Raw genomic sequence first — 16,079 nt, 5'->3', positions numbered from 1 at the left:
TATATATATATATATATATATATATATATATATAGAAATCTCTTTGTTGTCTTGATTGAGAGCTGTCCTTTTCTTTGCGTCCTTTCAGATTCCTTTCTTCTTTTACCGAGAGGAAGCTTTTCATTCCCCACGGGGTTTGTGTCTTTGTGATGTCAGCTAAGAAGTTGAGGGAGATTGTGAACGTATTCATGTTGCATGAGTTTGAAGCTTAAGACTGCGGTGTTTGAGGCTATCCCAATGCCGTTTTTTTTCGATCCGACAATCACCTATAGGGAGGCCTTAGAAAATGAAGCTCTGAACTTTCCTATGGAGGGCGAGATGTGCTGCTATTTCGACCAACTTGTTTTAGGTCGGCGCTTTTCGTTAAGCTGGGAAATGGAGGAGATTCTCTGTTTCTTTGGATTAGTTTTAGCACAGATTCACCCTAGATCCATTTCCTTGATCATGATGTTCATCGCGTTCCTTCCATGACACAATCTCTCCTGCTCAACATAGTTGTTCCGTTCGGTGACTACCCCTAAGGTATGCAAAGAGGGTATGTTGATCTTCTCGTCGTCGTGAATAACCTTTGTGGGGTTGGAAAATAAGATCAGTTTTGTGGAAAGATAAATTCTTCTTTGTATATAAGGAAGAATGGGATATCTCTGATAAGCCACACTTCACAGCTTCGCTTCCCTCATTCCTCGAGTTTGAGTTACCTGATGTCGAACATTTGGGCTTCCTAACTCTAAAGGGGCAAGAATTGGATGTGAGGCATTTTACCATAACAAAGGTTATTTAGAAAGCACTTTGCTGTAAACCCTTTTGTAGGACCATTATATTTTTTCTCAATTTGATCTTTGTGAGTTTGCTCTTTTTCATTCTAAATTTTAGGCTTCCAATGGCGATGACCGAAGAATGGTTGAAGCGTTTGGAGATCTTGGAGGAAAGAGATAAATCCCGATCTAATGCTGTTCAGAGTATGTGAGTAGTTGTTATTGTTAATGAGGGTGAGGAGGATGAGGAGACTGGGCCCGTGTTTGCACCCGTGATAGAAATTTTACTTTTAAAAGCGTCGAAGGCCGCTGTTGAAGCCTCGACAATGCTTTAACTAGAATTTTTAATATCGGCTTCAAGTTCCCGCCCTTAGGGAGATAAGGGAAAATGAGTGGTGAGCAAAGAAACTCCTGTTCGACCTCCCTGGAAAGAACCTCCGTTGAAACACCGTAAGGCGGATTCGACCGCAACTACTTCCCCGTCCAATACCACGTCTTCGTCATCTGAAACGCCAAAGTGGGAGGAATTCGATATGAAGGGAGAAGTATGCCTTGTTAATGAAAGCGAAGTTAAAGGCGATAGTAGATTGAAGGTCTAGATGACGAAGAAGGTTTTTCTGAGATCCCGTATAAGATGGGATCGATAATATGCTCTCCCTTGTTGGTGAAGCAAATGCAGGTTGCTCGCCACCTGCTGCACCTTCTTGTCATATAGCATATGGCGAATTTTTGGCAGGCCACTTACATGATATGCCAATCCCATCAACAGTTAGCCTGCAAACATCTAGCCTTACAATCAACTTATAGAGCAAGAAAGCAAAGAATAAATCCTTTAAGGCAAAGGTTAAAAAGCTTTCTGAAAAGAGGCTCCTAGCAAAGGTACAACGCTGAGAATGAAGAGCTTCAGAAAAAGATCGATGACTTAAAAGAAGCCCTAAATGTTAAATCAATTCTCTTCGAGGAAGAAACCGGGAATCAATTAGTATTAGGATCCGGAATTGTCAAATTGTGAGGATCTTTAAACAATAAGAAGACGAAAGAAGAATTTCTCAAAGTGCTCGCCCATACGCCTGAATATGTGAAATATCCTTGAGCAAAATGCCAAATTTATTTTGTGGACTGCGATAGATAAAGGCAATTTGGATCTGTTGAAAATCCACTTTGATTGACAACATTAATGTTTTTTCCTTTTATAGATTAGGGTGTAGTTGTACAAATCTTGCATAATTAGCTATGCAATATAATATGAAATGGCTGTAAGCAATTAGGTAATTTTCTTATTTAGGAGGTGATATTCTTATAAGTAGATGTACCTTGTATAACATCAATGTATGAAGCAAGTATTTTCCTCTCTTTGTTTATGTTTTCTTGGTATCAGAGCAGGAATAAAATTCCTGAAAAACCCTAGCTAGCCTTCTTTTTGTCTTTTTGTTCAGCTGTGAGAAAACGTTTCTTCCCTTTCTTCTATCATGTCTGAAAATACAAATGATTCTGCTACTTCCATTTAGCTCTCCACCCTATCGTTTGCTTCTGCACCACTCTCCTTTAGAACCACCGAAAATCATCCAGCTCAGATCACCACAATGTGGCTCAATGGTGACAATTTTCTATGCTGATCACAATTGGTGCGGATGTACATTAGAGGAAGATGGAAGATAGGCTACCTAATAGGGGAAGTCCATGAGCCAGCCACTACAGATCCATCTCACGCAACTTGGGATGCAGGAAATTTCATGATAATGACTTGGCTGGTGAACTCTATGGAAGAGGAGATAGACATAAACTACATGTGTTACTCTACTGCCAAAGAACTCTGGGAGATTGTGACCCAAATGTATTTGGATATGGGTAACCAATCACAGGTTTATGAACTTTCCCTGAAACTTGGTGATATTTGTCGAGGTAATGATTCTATCACAAAATATTTTAATTCTTTGAAGAGAATATGATAAGACCTAAACTTGTTTAATGATCAAGAATGGAAGTGTCCTGATGATGCTAGTAGGTGTAAGACCTTTGTTGATGCAAATAAAAATTTTAAATTTCTTGCTGGTCTTAATGATGGTTTTGACGAGGTAAGGGGTAGAATTATTGAAAGAAGTCCACTGACTTCAATCCGTGAGCCTTTCTTAGAAGTTCGCCGCGAAGAAACTCGAAGAGGAGTAATGCTCAACAAGAAATCCACTTCTACCAACATACCTGATACCTCAACATTCAATTCTGAAGTTCATATTAGCAAGTGGAATGCTCCAAATGCACAAAAGAATGAGGAGAAACCCCAGGTGTGGTGTGATCATTGCAACAGGCCATGACACACTGGACAGAGCTGCTGGTATCTCCACGAGAAACCTGCAGATTAGAAGCCACGAAACAAGCGCCAGCCACCTACCACGAACACTGCTGCTGAACAGATCAACCCATTTAGCAAGGAACAAATCGGTCAACTTCTGAATCTGCTAAACCCCAATTCGGCTACTGGTACTCCAAATTATTCCCTGGTACATGCAAGTAGAAAATTAAACCCTTGGATTTTTCATTATGGAGCTTCTGATCATATGATAAATTTACGCAATTTATTTTATTCTTATAACCAATGTTCTGGCCATGAAAATGTTCGTATTGCGAACGGTAGTTTCTCTTGTATTGCTGGAAAATGAAACATTAAACTGTCCAACAGTATAGGTCTTAAATCTGCACTCCATGTTCAAAAACTCAAATGTAACCTTCTATCTGTCAACAAACTTTCAAATGATTCTAATTGTCGTGTAATTTTTTGTGAATTTTCTTGTATCTTTTATGACCAGAAGTCGATGATGATGATTGAGAGAGCTAAAGAGATGAAGACTTTACTACTTTGCAGACACTATTCTTAGTAATAAAAATGTTCAAGCTTACAACAGTATGAGTTAGAACACCACATTAGAAAAAATGATGGAATGACATCTTAAACTAGACCATCCAGTTTTCCTTATTTAGGACATCTATTTCCTCTTATGTTTAAGGGTGTTAATTGTACCTTAATTCAATGTGACATGTGTTATTTGACAAAAAAGTAATCACACAAATTTTGCTCCAAAACCATATTATCCTTCAAAATTTTTTTTCATGATCCATAGTGATGTTTGGGGGCCTTCAAAAATCGAAACATTATTTGAAAAAAAAGGTTTTAAGACTTTTATTAATGATCACACCAGAATATGTTGGGTTTATCTTATAAATAAGAAATCAAAAGTTGAAAAACTCTTTCAAGATTTTTACAGCATGATTGAAACTCAATTTGAAACAAAAATATGCATCCTTAGAACAGAAAATGAAACTGCATACTTTAATTAATATTTAGGAGAGTTTTTAATAAACAAAAACATAATTCATCAATCCACATGTCATGACACTCCACAACAAATTGGAATTGCTGAAAGAAAAAAATAAACATTTATTAGATGTTGCTCGGATTATTATGTTTTCAATGAACGTTCCTAAATATTTATGGGGGGGACACCGTTTTAACAACATCATCTTTAATAAATCGAATGCCCACTCGAGTTTTATAGTATACAACTCCTCTAAACAAGTTGACAAACAGTTTTTCAATTCTACGAATGCCTTCAAATATTCGTTTAAAAATCTCTAGATGCACATGTTTTGTTCATATTCCAAATAAATTTTGATCAAAATTGGATCCAAAATTTGAAAAATGCATTTTTCTTGAATATGCTTCAAACAAAAGGGGTTACAAATATTTAAACCCTGTCACAAAAAAAAAACTTATTTTAGTATGGATGTGATCTTCGTGGAAAAATTTCATTTCTTTTACAAAATTCCACTTCAGGGGGAGTATAATATAGAAGGAGAAGATGATCTTTGACACATTTCTGATCCACTACCAGTAATTGTTCTAACATCAAATACACCTGAAGTCCTTAATAAAAATGAATCATAAATAGTTGTTGAAAGTAAAAAAAAATCAAGAAAATCCTAGTAAAAAGGCACCAGAAATTATTTTGTTTAACGCAGGGGGAGAAATACTGCAAAATAAGACAACAAAACTTCTGGTTTAGTCCAGGAAAAGACTCTATAAAAGGAAAAAGGGTTCAAATTGAATATTTAGTTCCCTCCCAATCTTAAAAACCAAATGTTGGTCCTCAAGAAACAAAGATAATTTTCAATCCCGACCTTATTTTCTCATTAACAAAAGCTCAAAATTCAGAGGTTATGAATCTGAATCTTCCTATAGCCTTTAGAAAAGTAACACGTTCTTGTACTACGAAACATTCCATTACAAAATATCTATGCTACAAAATAATCTCACACAAACATCAAGTTTTTTTGTCAAAAATTTTTAATATGTCTGAACCCAAAATTATACAGGAAGCACTTAGTAAATCCGAATTGGAGAATAACAGTAAAGGAAGAGATGGATGCTCTGTTGAAAAATGGAACCTGAGAAGTTACTTTGTCAAAAGATAAGTCTACTGTTAGGTGTAAATGGATCTTCACTGTTAAAGTCAAAGCCGATGGGAGTGTCGAAAGCTATAAAGCACGACTAATAGCGAAATGATTCACTCAAACTTAAGAAATTAACTATCATGAGACATTTGCTCTGATAGCCAAGATAAATTTTATTCGTGTTCTATTGTCCATAGCAACAAACCATGATTGGTTCTTACATCAGCTTGACGTTAAAAAAGCCATTCTAAACGGTGAATTAGAGGAGGTATTCATGGATTCATGCTGGATTTGAGAAGAAGTTTGGAGAAGACAAGGTGTGCAGATTGAATCAATCCTTGTATGGGCTCAAACAATCTCCTCACGCCTGGTTTGAGAAGTTTGGAAAGGTGATTAAAAAGTATAGATATACTCAGAGTTAAGCTGATCATGTTATGTTCTACTAACATTTAGAAACTGGTAAACTTGCTATACTTATTGTCTATGTCGATGATATTATCCTTTTAGGAGATGATGTTAGGGAAACTGAGACATTAAAAAAAAGATTGGCCACAAAATTTGAGATTAAAAATTTGGGGCCAGCAAAGTACTTTCTCGATATTGAATTTGTCAGATCAAAAGAGGGGGTTTTTATTAATCAACAGAAGTATGTACTCGACTTGCTCAGTGAAACCAAAATGCTTGGGTGCAAAGCAGCTGAAACTTCGATTGAATCAAATAAAAAGTTACAAGTGACAAATGAAATAGATGGTGTTAATAAATGATAATATCAGAGACTGGTGGGAAGACTAATCTACCTTTCACACACTCGTCCTGATATAGCTTTCGCTGTTAGTATGTTAAGTCAGTTTATGCACTCTCCAAACACTCATCACTTGAAGGCTGTGTATTGGATATCTGAAAGGAACGCTTGAAAGAGGATTACTGTTCAAAAAAATGAGCACTTACAGATATAAGCATTTACAGACGCAGATTGAGTTGAGAGTATTACAGATTGAAGATCAATCTCAGGGTACTGTACGTTTCTAGGAGGAAACTTAGTAACTTAGAGGAGTAAGAAGCAAGGTGTCGTGGGAAGAAACAGTGCTGAAACTGAATTTAGATTTATGGCTCATGGGATATGTGAAGTTTTATGGATTAGAAGAATTCTTAAGGAGTTAAAAATTCATAAAGGAGTTAAAAATTAAAAATTCATAGTCCACCACCAATGAAGATGTATTGTGATAATAAGTATGCAATCGCCATCACCAACAATCTTGTCCTTCATGATCGAACAAAGCACATAGAGATAAACAAACACTTCATCAAAGAAAAAAATTGACAAATGAAATATCTGCATAGTGTATGTTCCTTCCCTAAACAACAAATATTCTAGCGAAAGGTTTTAACAAGAGATAGTTTGACAGTTTAGTGTGCAAGTTGGCTCTAAAGAATATTTTCATGCCAACTTGAGGGGGAGTGTTGAAAATCAAATTTGATTTACAACATTAATGTTTTCTCCTTTTATAAATTTTTTCTAGTTGTACAATTCTTCCATAATTAGCTATGTAATATAATAGAAAATAGTTGTAAGCAATTAGGTAATTTCTTTATTTAAGATATAAGCAATTAGGTAATTTCTTTATTTAAAATATAAACAATTAGGTAATTTCCTTATGTAGGAGGTGGCATTCCTATAAGTAGATGTACCTTGTAAAGCATCAATGTATGAAGAAAGTATTTTCCTCTCTTTGTTTATGTTTTCTCTTCTATTGATGTTTTGTATAAATTGCAAAGATTCGGGAATAACGATGAGGGATCTTCCGACGATTAGAAATGTATATATTGTGTTATTGTTTGGAAGTTCAATGCTGACTTTTACATCATATCGAGTTTTAACTTCTAATTTATAAATAGACATTTTTGCTGCCATAGTTAATTTTTAACTAGTTGTTGATTTGTTTTCTCGACTCATGTTTTAGTCTTGCATTTTCACATTAGGTCATCGCCTTCTAGTGGGTCCGGTCTTTATGAGGCGTATTAAGTAGATCTTGTCCCTATCCTCATGGGAAACCTACTGAGACTCGCTCTAGTGACAACTTTCACTCCCTAAGTTCTTGTTTAATAGAGGAGAGGGCCAACCTACTAAAGCAGGACTTATGTGCAAATATTTGGATACGATTCTTTATAAATCCTTTGACCCAAGTCTTGCCAATTTATGGGGTTAGCCTTTACATTCTCAAGGTAAGTCGTCGCCTTGGGTGGATCAGGCCTTTCATGTGGGTTGCTCAGCGGATCTCGTTGCTGTACTCATTTGGAACCCAACGAGACTTGCTCTAGGGTTGACTCACTCTCTACTCACTGTGTCTTTTGCACGGAGGGGGGAGTCTGTTCCCTAGGACTAGACATTTACTTAGGGAATTGACCTTTATACATCTGTCCCAAGGCAGTGCTTGATATGACCTTTATAAACAAACAAGAACAATACTTTATTATAATACAATTTACCCGAAAAGTCAGGAGTGTCTAGTCATTTTAAGAATGAATGTTCGATCCGTATGGTCATATCCAAACACTGGAAAATGCCCAGAGTGCGAGTCTTTTTAGACATATTCTATATCAGGATTGGGGAAACAATTATGAGATGCCTCCACAAATTCCGTTCCGCCAGGGCTATAAATGGAAACCAACCCCAACCATTCCCTGCATGAGAGACTAAATAGTAAGCCAACATTAGCCATTTGATGTCTTACTAATAAGTTTGTATTTGGAGAATAGTATTCGACATAAGTGTCGATGACTGGATTGTGTGTTTTTTATTTTTTGTTTTAGGACTTAAACGTCTTACAACATGTTGAATGCCGAGAGTAGGATATATCCCTTCTAGTTGAATCTGATTGTTGTTTCCGGATTCAATTGCGGAATGGATCTCCCTCTTCAGGAGTAGAGAGAATGTGGTCTTTTCGGTGAGCAGATCTATTTGGAAATAATAATAATAATAATGTTGAATGTCGAGGTTTGATTTATTCTAGTGATCGACAGTTCAATTCTTTAAGAAGGTTCTGAGTCCGTGACTCGATATTTGAATATACACTGGTGAATAACAGTACTTTTATACTTAGTAATTTAACTGAAAATAAATAATATACATGGTAGTCATGTATAATGAATCAGCATAAAAATAATTAATAATTTGTTATTCAATTATGGTCATTCAAAAATATTTATAACATATTGTTTGGTATAATATTTTATCTCATCTTATCTTATATCATTTATATTCGTCGTAGGAATACTACCTAAATTTTATCAAGTGAAATATATCAATATCAATATTCTTTTTCAGTTATGTAATTTTTAATTAATATGGTTAATTTGTCTATTATTTAATTATTGTTATTTAATATTTAATTTACTTCTTAATATAAAATTATAACTTGACTATTATTATTTAAAATTTCTATTAAATTTTCAAATTTATAAATATATAGTTTCATTTAGAGCTTTAACATTTTTCCAAGTAAAATTAAATCAAGATTTGTCTGTACAATTAGTTTAATCCAAAAGGATGATATATTCTTAAAAATAACATACAATTTTAAGTAATGGTTTCTCAAAAATAAAAATTCTAAATTTGCGCTACTGTTTGATTTAGCGAGGCTCATTTTCCGTAATTTTAATCGAATATTCCTAAACAGGTGTCCAATTCGCTAATTGGTTTGGTATCATCAATTTTGCGCAAGGGTGAAGATGATGTAGTTCAGTTGTATGTGCTAAAAACAATTGACAACATCTGCAGTCAAGGGGAAGAATGGACAGCTCGTTTTGGTAGCCATGATGTTATTGGGAATCTCTGTTACATATATAAAGCCACAGGCAAGCAGGAGAGTACAAAGCTTATTGCTGGTTCTTGTTTAGTCCGCCTGGCTCATTTCAGCCCGTTGACCATACAATTGATCTTTGAGAAGCTTTCAATCAAAGATACAGCTTCTTCTGTCCTTAAGAGCAGTCACCCTCGTGAAAAACAAATTTGCTTAAATCTCCTTAACATGGCCTTTCTTAATAACCATTTGTTATCTGGCATGTTGCGGCATCTTTCATCATTGATGGAGGAGTTGGTTCCAGGACTAATATCACTTATTGAACAGGGAAATGAGGTTTTACGTGGAAAAGCACTTATTTTTGTTGCTCTTCTCTGCAAAAATAGTCGTAGGTGGATCTCTAGATTTCTTTGCAATGCTAGACTGCTATCTACGGTCGACCGGTTGGTGAAGGAGAAGGACAGTTTCCTTCAGCCGTGCATGGAGACCTTTGTACAGATAGTTTCTTCTACAGTGCCTGAGATACTTGAAGCTGTTTCTGTAGATATACAGCAGATTATGGGAGGCAAACGACATGGTTTTGTGGCTTCTGTAACTGCAAGAAACAACACAAAAAATACATCTGATCTGTTTCCGTCTGTTCTAAATCTTCTTGGAAGCTTATCTTTCAAGCATAGAGTAGTAAGCAACCATGTTTTGTTCCAGCTGGCAAATATCGGAAAGCTTTTAGAATCTCCTTTCCAGGTAAACCGTGTGCTAGGCTATTAGTGTCTTTTTTTTGGACATTGACATGCATGCCACCCAATTCTCATGTATTTACATATCTAACATCTAAACTTTAATTTGTACATTTATACCACCCAAATGTTCCATGTCACATAAAAAATATCACCATCTTAACTTTTAAAATTGAAATTCACCTTTTCATTCATAGGGAATATGTCATGTATGTAAAAAATTGAAGTTTGGGTGTTAGATATGTAAATACTTAAGAATTGAGCGATATGTATGTAAATCTTCTTATTTTTTCTTGCTAGCTCATTATTCATCGATGTATAGTGGTTGTTACTGAGTCTAGCTGTCACAGTAACATAAGCCTCATCTTTAACTATATTCGAAGCTCCTGTTGAGCTAGAATTTGAAGAACTTAAAAGTTGACGTAAAGTTTGTACTTGTTCTTGAGTGAAATGCAGGGACGAGATGATTTCCAGATAACTTTGCTGCAGATACTTGAAGCAGTTACAGAGGAACCATCTGTAATTCTTAATAATCCCCAAATTTTCACTGGTCGAATTCTTCCTGGTCTTGCCACTTTATACAAGGGTAACAAAGATGGAGATGCTAGATTTCTGTGTCTGAAAATATTGTTTGATGTGATGATGGTGATTCTAAGTGACACCTCAGATGTTTTGAAAAATGATGATGAGCAGGTTCTGAAGGCCTTGAATGTGATATCACACGAACATTTTCTTCCTCTTTATCCCAATTTTATTGAGGATGAAGATCCCATTCCAATGTATGCTCAGAAGCTTCTGGTGATGCTAATAGAGTTTAAGTACATCAAGATTTCTGATATTTTGCATCTTGAAACAGTTTCACAGTGCTTTGAGTTTTTACTTAGTGATCTGTCTCTTGCAAATGTGAATAATGTGAAGCTCTGCCTTGCGTTGGCTTCTGCTCCTGAGATGGATACCAGGATATTATCTCATGTACAAGTTGTTAGAAGGATTGGAAACCTTCTCGAGTTTGTGAACGCAAATGGCATGGAAGATTTCCTGGAACCAACACTTGCTCTCTGCAAGGCATTCCTTCTGCGTAGCATAGGAACCAAGAATGGATTAATTATAAGCAAGGAACCAGCTCTCCTAACCCAATTTGCCTTTAACACAACCCTTGATGCTGATCAACAATATTGCATCGCGGATATATCTGATTTCAGTGGTCACATTAGTGCATTTTTAGAACTGATTAGCAACTCCGATGCACAAATTTCAGATTTGGCTTCTGAATGTGTGATTTTTCTGCTCAAAGCAGCATCAAGAGAAGCTACGACGGGTCTATTGACGAATCTTCCTAAAATTAGCAGACTTTTGGAAAGGTTGGATGAGGTAGATTCTATGTTGAAGTTGGTGCGGCTGTTATATGCTGTTGCTTTTGCCTGTAAGCAATATTTATCACAGGCGATGATACTCTCAATCTCTATGCCAGACGTGATGCGGATAGAAGTTCGGCTTTCAGATCTTAAGAACTCACGCATTTCTATGATTTCAGACGCTGCCTTATATTTAAGCCTAGAGTTGCAGCGATTGCCTCGTTGTGTTTAATTGAATATTGCTCGTCGCCTTGTCGGTAAAGTTTTTTAGATGCCACTGTTCCTTATTATTCGTATCCTGATATATTTCCTTGTGAGCTCGGTGTACATTTGGCTCCTGAACAGTTAACATATCATCTCGAGGAAGTAATGTTGAGGTAAAACTTATTTGAGTTACAAGTGAAACGTAGAAAGATTAGAGGGAGAGGAAATGATCGGAGCTCTCTCACCTTCTCTTCTATACCCTTCAATAACTCTCTTTGTTACTCACATGAAGGTATTGTATGATATCTACCAAATATTTACCTGAAGGAAATCGAGAACATGAAAATATATGATTTAGGTTTCACTCTCAGGTCATCCACAGTTTTGCATGTGACTATCATTATGGCTTGCTGCATTATTGACTTGGGCCTCTTTTAGACAGGTCAGTATTTTTTGCTTCTTTATTTTATATTGAATTTCCTTGCTATTTGTGTTCTCCTGGATTTGAACATACTTTGAGAAAGTCCTTGGTGGATATTCCTCCCCCATTCGAACTAGGGGATAGATAAAGATCAAGTTTCTTACCATGCTTCTATTTTTTTTAAACCTAGGGTATATTTTAGTCTCACTCCTCTGATAACCAACAACTATTGGTACTGAGTGCATTTAAACGTAAATAACTACATGAATCGTATTACTAATCTTGAATAGAAAGTAATAGCTGTCATCATGAAGCTTAATTGCAGATTAATCACATGAGCTCTACGATATTTGAAGACTATGATGGTGTTGACAAACATATATGATTTTACCAACTTTCTCTCTCAAGCTCTATGAATATTTCTTAGTGAGTGCAAAGATATACCTAATGTTTTTCTTTAATTTTTCTTTTCTTAAATTGAAAGTTATTTTTCCTTTCTTATAAATGTAGTTTTTGTCAATGAAACTTACCCTTAAAAGTTGGCCAACTTCTAAATACATTGAAAACAAACCCGAGCATGAGTTCATTATATAAACAACCATTGAATTTTAGTTTATTCCAAGAATTGCCTCTTATAGGAGCCGAGTTGTCCATGCGTTCTTTTATATCATTGATTGTTAATTTTAAACCAAAAATACATGAAAAATGAAAGCATTAAGGTAAAAAATTCTGAGAACTGGAAAAACAGTCATGCACCTGCACCATTTCAAAAATTTCTCCATGAAAGGAGAATAATAAAAAATTTACTCCATTCAGAACCACTCTTTATACCACTAGAACTTATAGCAACTCACACTCCTTCCTCTCTTGATCTCACGAAAAAAAGCACTCATCGAAGTCCACATTCTCGGCACAGATGATGCTTTGCACCTATTATGCACCGTTGGAGAGAGAGAGAGAGAGAGAGAGAGAGAGAGAGAGAGAGAGAGAGAGAGAGAGAGAGAGAGAGAGAGAGAGAGAGAGAGAGAGAGAGAGAGAGAGAGAGAGAGAGAGAGAGAGAGAGAGAGAGAGAGAGAGAGAGAGAGAGAGAGAGAGAGAGAGTGTATTAATACTTCGTGAAACAAGGGTAAACTCCCTCGTAACATACAAACTGCTCCTAGCACCATAGCACTGCTCCCAAGCACTGCATTTTTCCTCGCTTGAGTTGAATTCAAGAATCTGAGCTCCACCAGACCTTGAAATTGGTGCCCTAATGCAGTCCTCTCTATATCTAAGTGCAGGGGGTCCCAAAATTGGCGCCTAGGTGCCACCCTTTTTAATCCAACACAAGGGTGCTTGAAATAGAACCTCTTCTCATTTATTAGAATCTAAAAATTAAGATAATACTTTGATATATGCACCTTTATTATAATTTAAATGCCATTCAATATTCTATAATTTACAGAAAAATCATTGTGCAGCTTTTAACATAAAATTATTAACATGCACATTTTTTTGTTATATGAAGATATCTCTGATAGTTTAAATTTCAATGATCTTGAGCATAAATGTGAAAAGTTAAAAAACAAAATATCATCACAAATAAGAAATATTACTTTATATATTGCTTGTTTAACTCATTATTTTAGAAATCTTTTTTCTTGTTGCAACACCTAACATCCTTTTATCTTGGTTATTCTTTATGAGCCTCTATATCAACCTCCGTCCTTTTCTTCCACCACTCTCAAAAGTAGAGCCATCTTGAAAATTTCTTTGAGTTGAATTCTTTCCTGAGTTAGCATTTAGTGTGGACTTTGAACAAAATTAAGGTAGTTTCTCATATAATGTCTCAGTTTTTGGCATAAATTACATATCTTAGATCCAAATAAGCATTCTTTATTGTGTATGTTTCTCTTATTTTCTTCCCAATATATCCTCCAAAATAAGTTATTGGTGCTATTTCTTTCAAGCTCTTCCTCTTGTGCACGTTCCTACGCTTCTAAGTGTTGAAAATCAATTTCTACTTGCTGGCCCTCTTCATTAGTATTGTATCGTCTTCAATCCTACGTGATAGCAATGATCGTTTGATTGAATTCTTCAATCCATAAAGGACTTGTGAATTTCTCTTCTACAGTTGAAATTAGTTGTGATGCATATCACGAGAGTATATAAACTCAACTTCATGCTGCATGCTCAAACGATTTTCCTGGACCAGGCTAATAAATTTATCCTGCATGTGGCTTCTTGTTGACAATGGTACAAACAATCTCTAAATCTAAATATGTAACAATCTCCTCCCACTACACAAGTTGGTTAGGTCTAGGAACAAAATTCTCCTGTAACTATCTTGCTATCAACTCTCTTCTTCTCCCTTAAAGACAAATATAGCAAGGGGAACTCTCCTCTCCGGTGAACTTATAATACAATTTATAAATTTTTCTACCGTCATCAGCCACTTTTTAATTTTCATTGCTCCATCAACTCTAGAAAATAAAAGTGGTTAAACGTGGTTTCTTATCCTGAAAGAGTTTCAAAAATTTATTCAGTTGTGCTCCTCCACTGCTCTGGCTTGAGACTGAGAATTCTTAATTAATTGTGTCACGCCATTCATTATTTCAGAAAATACATTAGTATCAACTGTGATATTTTGGGGCATATCTCCTACATTATCATTCATGGCTTCTTCCTCCTGATTCTCCATAATTATGAAAAAAATAAAATAAAGCAAGTTAAACTCATTAAAACATTTGTTGTACTTTATTTATAGTTCTATCCAAATTATCGTAACAGCTCTTTTTGATGAATAAAACCTATTTCTCCTAGATATCACTTTTGTCACGATCCGACCCAAATGCTTGAAATTTCTAAGACAAACCATCGAACGTTGAAATTATAATTTTTTTTATTTTTATTTTCTATCACTAATAGCTTAGATTTCGCAAGTATTTGAGGGATAGGAAAACATTTAGGGGCCTTCTTTTAACATGCAGGTATAAATATTATATGTATATATATAATATATTTCTTTCATTCATCATACCACATTATTTCTCCTTATATTTATCTATTGATAAATAAATGCACATATATTATAATCTAAAGGCTAGATAATAGTAAGACATGCACATCTATTATATTCTAAGTTCATAATGCAGAATTGTTAACATGCTCACTTCTTGCCTCATACTATGAAGTTTAAATTTCAGTCGTATATATCATAAACCAGAAAAAAAATAAAAAAGAAGAATATAATCAGAATTAAGACACTTTAATATACAAACATAATTATTCGCATCAATCTAATTTGTTTATCTCGTTTTTTTAGAAATCTTATTTTCGTGTCACAAAACCTAACATAAATTTGTATGATTAATACCTTTCTTTTTTATCTTCAAATTTTCAAAATATTTTTCGAATAATATTTACATTTTATTGTTTTTTTCTTATTTCTTCTCTGTTGCACCCTTCCTATGCCTTTTCTTCAAATCTTTTTGAAACAATTGCTTTTCAATCTTTATTGTTTTTTACAAACTCATATAATTTAGTATTAATATTTAATAAACACTAAATCTAAATTAAATAAATCAATTTTAACTTTATTTAGGGGTTGTTTAGGTTCATTTTTTATTTTTTATTTTTTGTTTTTTTAAACAGGAAATATGAAAACGAACATAAAAATAATGTTTGATTATCTATTTTTTTTGTTTTAATTCTATTTTTTATTTTTTTTGGAAGAGCACGTCTATTTTTAAAATACTAGAAACAGAAAAACATGTTTTTGTCCCTTTCTTAAACACAAACAATCCTTTACTCTGGTCGCCGATCACTGCCCACCGCTGCCCCTTGCTACCACTACTTGATCGCCGCCCGTCGTCGCCCTATGCTCAAATATAAGATGCATAAATTATATAGTTTATAATGTTTGTTCATTATCCACCTTCAACAAATAATTAATTTTGATTATTCGTAATCAAACAGTTTTGATTGATTTATACTTTGGCTCGTCAATTCGATTTAATCAAATTTTTGTTTGGTTTGAATTTTCAAATTTTGAATTTCAATTGCAATCGATGTGGCTAATTTGAAAACTGATTCTTCCAAATCAACCAAATGGTCACTCCTAATAAATTGTGTCCCACAAATAGGTAAATAACCTTTAGTTTCATTCTAAACTAACTCTTAATATACTCTATAATATCTATAATATTTTTCTTCAGATTTATAATATCTTTGAGAGAAAATACTTTCTTAGAACATCTATATATATATATCTATAGAACATCTATAGCACATATATACTCTATGTTCTACATATATATCTATAGAACATCTATAAATACTTTCTTATAGCAGCAAAATATATAGAACATCTATATATATAT

At 34.6% G+C, this 16,079-nt stretch overlaps 1 protein-coding gene across 3 annotated transcripts in view; it reads left to right on the top strand.

The window, feature by feature from the left end:
- LOC110036009 (serine/threonine-protein kinase RUNKEL) overlaps nucleotides 1–11,873 on the top strand; it is a 25,710-nt gene extending 13,837 nt beyond the window's left edge. Inside the window, exons 9-11 of one of the 3 annotated variants that reach the window (XR_002295192.1) lie at nucleotides 8,879–9,745; nucleotides 10,195–11,589; nucleotides 11,669–11,873. Coding sequence is in view for 2 of the 3 variants with exons in the window: in XM_020740364.1 (XP_020596023.1) it covers nucleotides 8,879–9,745; nucleotides 10,195–11,325 (1,998 nt within the window). In the remaining variant the exon portion in view is untranslated. Of the gene's footprint in view, nucleotides 1–8,878; nucleotides 9,746–10,194 lie in introns of all 3 variants that reach the window. The other 2 variants (XM_020740364.1, XM_020740355.1) reach the window with 2 other exon arrangements.
- The last annotated feature ends 4,206 nt before the right edge of the window (nucleotides 11,874–16,079 follow it).

This window comes from Phalaenopsis equestris, unplaced genomic scaffold (assembly GCF_001263595.1).
Source record: "Phalaenopsis equestris unplaced genomic scaffold, ASM126359v1 Scaffold000002, whole genome shotgun sequence".
Classification (NCBI taxonomy): domain Eukaryota; kingdom Viridiplantae; phylum Streptophyta; class Magnoliopsida; order Asparagales; family Orchidaceae; genus Phalaenopsis; species Phalaenopsis equestris.
This window is presented reverse-complemented; position numbering and strand designations above follow the sequence as displayed.